This window comes from Hylobates moloch, unplaced genomic scaffold (assembly GCF_009828535.3).
Source record: "Hylobates moloch isolate HMO894 unplaced genomic scaffold, HMol_V3 SCAFFOLD_17, whole genome shotgun sequence".
NCBI classification, from domain to species: domain Eukaryota; kingdom Metazoa; phylum Chordata; class Mammalia; order Primates; family Hylobatidae; genus Hylobates; species Hylobates moloch.
Window position 1 is genome coordinate 76,605,194 of NW_026652292.1, and position 6,165 is coordinate 76,611,358.

Genomic DNA, 6,165 nt, shown 5'->3' on the forward strand with positions numbered 1-6,165 from the left:
AAAACCCCATCGTCTCAGCCCAAAATCTCCTTAAGCTGATTAGCAACTTCAGCAAAGTCTCAGGATACAAAATCAATGTACAAAAATCACAAGCATTCTTGTACACCAATCACAGACAAACAGAGAGCCAAATCATGAGTGAACTCCCATTCACAATTGCTTCAAAGAGAATAAAATACCTAGAAATCCAACTTACAAGGGATGTGAAGGACCTCTTCAAGGAGAACTACAAACCACTGCTCAATGAAATAAAAGAGGATACAAACAAATGGAAGAACATTCCATGCTCATGGGTTGGAAGAATCAATATCATGAAAATGGCCATACTGCCCAAGGTAATTTATAGATTCAATGTCAACAATCCCATTTCTTAACTGAGATTTTATTGTTGGGTTCATAAATTAATTTAACAAGCATGTTTCACCTGCACAGAGCCGAGGTGGCCACGCTGGGAAAGGCATGGGCTTTGGAGTTACACAGGCTTGGGTTCAATCTAGGCTTCCCCACTTAGCAGCCAGTGGCCTCAGGCAAGTTACTTGACCTACATGAGCCTCAGCCTCCTTCCGTGCCCATCTCCAGGTTTGCTGTGTGGAGTCAATAGGTGATATTTGTGATAAGTGCAGCAAAACACTGCCTGTGGGTATGATGCAATCTGCTCCCAATGTATATCCCCAAAGGAAACATCTGTCCTCAACAGAAATCAGAGCATCCCCAACACTTAAAGAGCAGACATTCATGCAGGTGGATGAAGCAGAACCAGAGACACTTGAGCTTGTCTGAAAGAAGGAGAAAGTTGCATCATGCTTAGAGCAGGAGTTTTCAAGAGAAGTGTGAAAAAAAAAACACAACCCTGACATCCACCTTGGACAGATACAACAGGACACGTGTTTCTCATTGTGAAGAGATTATTTATTTGATTTTCATCACCTTTCAGTGAAATACTGGGTCCTGTCAGCACTACGTAAAATACTTGCAAATATATCTTAAGAGCATTAATTTCTTTTTAAATGAAAGAAAGTGAAGAAAGTTTGTGTTAGAAAAAGGCATAATAGAAGCTTGGTTAAATGTAAGCAGGTTTCTATCAAGAAAGAATAAAAGTACCATTACTCCATTAAACCAGTAATAAAAACATACTATTGTGCATGTTCTCAAGATAGTTGCTCATAAAAGAGAAGCTTGTTAGTCCTTTTCTTCTTTTTAGTGGCCAAATCAACATGCTGTGTATCTAACCATCCTGGCAAGACATGAGTCAAGGGAATGAGAAGCATGATTGCTAACTCTATGCTCAAAGGAGGTTCCTGGGTAGGAATACCAGCCCTGTTTTCCAGAAGGTAGAGAGATACATAACAGTTTCAGATACAACTAACACAAGATCTGTGAGGGTCATGGCTCTGGCCCATTAAGTCTGGGTAGCTGACATAACTTCAGTTCTCTTGGGTTCTTTCTCTGGTCTGAATTGCCTTAGCGCTGACGATCTGGCAGGACGGTAGTCACTGGGATTGGGTATTCCAAGGCATTGCAGTCATCCAACAGGAATACCAAATCCTGAAAAAGATGTGCAATGAGCAGGAAAGTTACTGAAGGTGCAACTGTAGGGCTTTTGGTTATCCTCAAAGGCCATTCAGTTGTTCTCCTTTGTGTGAAAACTTCCCATCCCTTACTCTCCCAAAAAGGGCTAGTCACTTCTTGCTTAACATTCCAATAGAATTTCATGTTTTTTTTTAAATTATTATCACTTATGGAATTCACACATACATTGATTGACCAGATAGATAGATGAATGGGTGAGGGAGGGAATAAATGAATGAACCTTAGTTGCTGAGCAGCACCCTGGGTCAGGCATTGGAATGACCTCACTTCAGTCAATACCACTGCTCATCACACTGTTATCATAATTGTATCAGCTTCCTATCTTCCCCCACAAACCAAAGGGAGCAGGGAGGAGGAGGAAACTGGGTGTGGGGGGAAATTCATAACACATCTTTCATACAGGATCAAGAAATTATAACTTAATAACTAATTACTACAGTTACCAGAGGAGCTAACTCTGGGCTAGGCATGGTGCTAGGAATTCCATATTTAGTCACCCTATAGGCTTCTTAGGCTCAAAGGAGTTACTGCAGTGCCCACACAAGGTAAGGGTGTAATTATTATTATCCACCTCATGAGATGGACACTACTATGTCCTCAGTTCAGGACTGAGGAAACTGTGCCTCAGAGAAGTGAAGGGACACTGCTGTGATTTGAATGTGGTCCCAAAAGTTTATGTGTTGGAAACTTAATCCCTCTGCCTTTGTACATGAATTAATGTAGGCTTTGACTTAATGAATGGATTAATGAGGGCTCTGCTCTTATGAATGGATTAATGTCACTACCTTGGGGGAGGGTTGCTTATTGCAGGGGTGGCTTTGTTAAAAAAAGTGAACTCTCTCTGGCTCTTACCCTCTTGCTGTGTGATGACCTCTGCCGTGGTATGATGCAGCAAGAAGGCCCTCACCAGATGCCAGTACCATGCTCTTAGACTCCCCCTGAGTCTCCTCCATAAGCCATACAAACTTCTTTTTTTAAAAAATAACTTACCCAGTCTGTGGTGTTATGTTATAGCAGCAGAAACAGACTAAGACAGGCACTCCCACTTGGGAAGCAGGGAGATGCAGACCCAAGCTCAGGGTTCCCTGATGCTGAAGTCTGTGCCCTGCAATCACATGCCTCTAATTTCCACATTTTAACTATTGCTGATTTTCTGTCCTTTTCCCCTCTCCTACCAGAATCCTCTTATCAGAGCACACCTGAACCTCCTCCTGCAGAGTGTCCTCTAACCGGCCTCACTTGGCTCCTGGCAGAGTCTATCCATGTGGCTGAGGTGTGGTCCTGGGGTGTAGCCCCTGCATCAGTGTGCAGCTCATGGAGACAAAGGACCTTGTCCTGAACCCCATCACTAAACAAGGCAACCATGGTTGAGGAAGGGCTTTGTGAACTGAAAGCATCTGCGAAATATCTCTGCTCCTCTTCCTTGTTGCCATCTCCTCCCAACCCTCCTCTTTGAAAAGCTCAGAAAGTCTTGGCTGATAGCAAGTAGAAAATGGATTTTCAATGGCATCCACTTACTCTCCTGCAGAACGAGTTCATGATGGTGTACAGCTTCCGTGCTTTGTCCTTCAAGGAATCCACTTGGGCCACTTTCCAACACTGGGGTGAGGCCACAAAGTCCTGCAGCTTGTCCAGCACACAGTAATTCTGGGAGTGGGCAATGGGGAGGGGGCTTGTGGGAGAAGTCAGTAGCGAGAGGGACAGGGGCTGAGCTGCATAAGATCTCTCCCTGACTCTGTGCCACACAGCCAGCAGCAAAGGTTCAGACCTGAGTCCCTCAGCCCCAGACCTCCCTCCCCCAGGGAGAGCCCTCTTACGTGTATGTCCAGGTACAGCCTGGGCAGGTATCTCACACACGGCTCCTGTGGAAAGGGATAAGGGGTTCTGGGATGCCCACAGGGGCACACCTGGTCACAAAAGTCTCCCTGGTGACCCTCTCAACAGCCAGACCAGCTCAGATCCCTGCGGCCCTCCCTGATGCTAAGACATGCACAGTACTTTCTTGCGCCATACGTCACACTCCTCCAGAAATGGGCGACTGCGCTTCCAGAATTAGACTTTTAGAATACAACCTTTATATCATTTGCTATGAACTAGGGAGCTGTTTTATATGCATACCCATTCAGAAATATACATACACGTATATACATAAAAGCAGTCCTATAACTGTAATATAGAAATAGTAATATATAATACAGTAATACAAGTATATATACACAGTATATACGTACATCTATAAAACAGTTCTATAACTAGTTATATAACAGTTGTATAAGTTAGTTATATAGTAACTTATATAATAATATACTTATATAATAACTTATATAAGTATATTAGCTATATAACAGTTGTATAACTGCATGTAATTATAAACACTATATATACTTACATAAGTAAGGTATATGTAATTATACATACTGTTCTATAGGCATTCTATAGCTAATATATAGTTGTATATAGTGTATAATATAGTAATATTGAAGTGCATATATATGCATACTTTTATATTTCTATATTGGGCTTCCGTTTTTGTGCAAAAGCCCTTGTGCTCTGCCCTCTCAGTAATCCCCGTGTGACCATGGGCAAGTGCCGTCCTTCAGTCCTCAGTTGTGAAATTAGAGAGTTAGAATGCATAATCTTTCCACTTTCTTCCTGCTTCGCAGTTCAGAGCCTTTGAATTTTTTAAAACTTTTAAAATCAGATTCCTTTAAAAGATGATTGCTGTCTATATTTGATAACAAGAAACTTGTGGGTAAATTGTGGTGAAACTGTACAATAAAATGTTAAAACAAAAATTAACTTATTTGATAGTGTCATTAAAAAGTAAGTTGCAAAACTGCTTGTGCTGTTTGACCCAAATTTTGTTTACACACACACACACACACACTCACACACACACACAACACACACGTATTTGAATACCTATATGTAGACAGAAAGCTGAAATATGATCCTCCACAACGCTACAGCAGCAGCTACCTCTAGGTGGTAGAATTATAAGCAAGATTTATTTTCTTCTTTGTACATTTTCCAACTGTTCTACAAAGTACAACACTTTTATGATTAGGAAAAAAATACATGTTATTTAACTTTTAAAAAGAAAATACCAAGAAGGTGTTAGCTAGGCTATTGTTGACCCTAACATCTGAGAAACATTACGTTTTGTTCGAAGCATTTGCAAGTGATTAAAAGACACTTTTAAACTTTACAAAAGCTTTTAATGAAGTTTAATGCATTTTGTTTCGACGGAGAAGCAGGCAGAGGCCTGGGTTCTAGTCCCCAAAAGCCCTTCCGGGACTTCCCCTCTCTGAGTCCCCAGGTCTGCCTCTGAAGATGGTGCTCACATCAGCTGGCATCTGTTGAGTACTTGTTCCTGTAGGCTTGCTTCTGTGAGCCGTGCCTGTGTTCACGCCTGCCTTTGCTCGTCAAAGCCACTCTAAAGGGAGGGGTGCTACTGTCATCCCATTTTACAGACAAGAAAACTGAGAGGCAGAGGCTGAGGAATATGCCCGGGTCCCTCAGCAGATGAGGGGTGGAGGCCAGTTCTGTGAGCCAGCTCTTAGGGCACACTCCTCACCAGGCTAACAAAAGGAATACACAAGCTTCATTCCTCCGTCCTCCTTAAGGCTGATAGGGAGCTGTTTTTCTCTCCCTCCTCCCACTCCTTTTTTTCTTTTTTCTTTTCTTTTTTTTTTTTTTACATTTACAACAGATCCTTTGATATTTGCTAGTAAGTTACAAAAATTGTGATGCCTTTACTTTTTCTTGTGTTTTGAAGAAAGCAAACCATTGGTATCATATTTAATAGGAGATGAATAAAACACAAATACTCTTGAGATTTACATTTACTAGAAAAGAAAAATATCTTTTTCTCTCTCTCTCTTTTTTTTTTTTTCGTCTAACGGCAAGGGTTTAAGAACTGGGTCTGCCATGCAGCCCCGTCCTGGGCGGGCGGGGGACTCACCGAGGGCTCCGAGACCTGCAGGAGCTGGAAGTCGCGGGTGATCTCCTGGCTCAGGCCCCGCATGCGGGAGTAGCAGGTCGGGGGAGCGGGCCGCACGGCGGGGGCTCCCGCCAGGAGCAGCAGCAGCACGGGCAGAGGCCCAGGCGTCCTCATGGTGCCAGGCGCTGGTGCAGCCTCGCCTCGCCGCCCACCCCTTTATGCAGGCTGGGGGTGGTCCAGGGCGGCTCCACGCCTCCACTTCCTGTGGGGCCAGCGCAGGCTGCCGTCCATCCAGGGTGGCAGAGAGGAAGCCAGCACGCCCACCGGGCAGGACCGGGGCAGGAATCCTCTCAGACACGAAAGCCCCAGGTTAAGAGGAGGGGCTGCCTGGAGGAGGGGGTGACAGAGGGTGGCTTTGCCTCCCCCACACTTTCAGCAAGAAATTTCTTTTTCCACAGGGACTTTTCCTGAAATGGCAGGAACAGCAGATGGAGAGGGGTGGGGGATAAGAGGAGGACAGAGATGGAGGGAGGGGAGGGTCAGAGGAGAGGAGTGGGCAGCCAGGCCTGGGTTTGGACGGCACCGTTTGTCAAAATGGATATAGTGCCGGGAGGGAAAGGGACTAGCAGGGG

At 44.2% G+C, this 6,165-nt stretch overlaps 1 protein-coding gene across 1 annotated transcript; it reads right to left on the reverse strand.

The window, feature by feature from the left end:
- Window positions 1–887: 887 nt before the first annotated feature.
- Window positions 888–5,720, reverse strand: CYTL1 (cytokine like 1). The gene is made up of 4 exons (XM_032135448.2): window positions 5,555–5,720; window positions 3,408–3,452; window positions 3,109–3,237; window positions 888–1,545 (listed from the first exon to the last, which is right to left on the reverse strand). Exons 1-4 carry the CDS (start codon window positions 5,705–5,707, stop codon window positions 1,462–1,464), a joined length of 411 nt encoding a protein of 136 aa, XP_031991339.1. The 5' UTR covers window positions 5,708–5,720; the 3' UTR covers window positions 888–1,461.
- Between the last annotated feature and the right edge of the window lie 445 nt (window positions 5,721–6,165).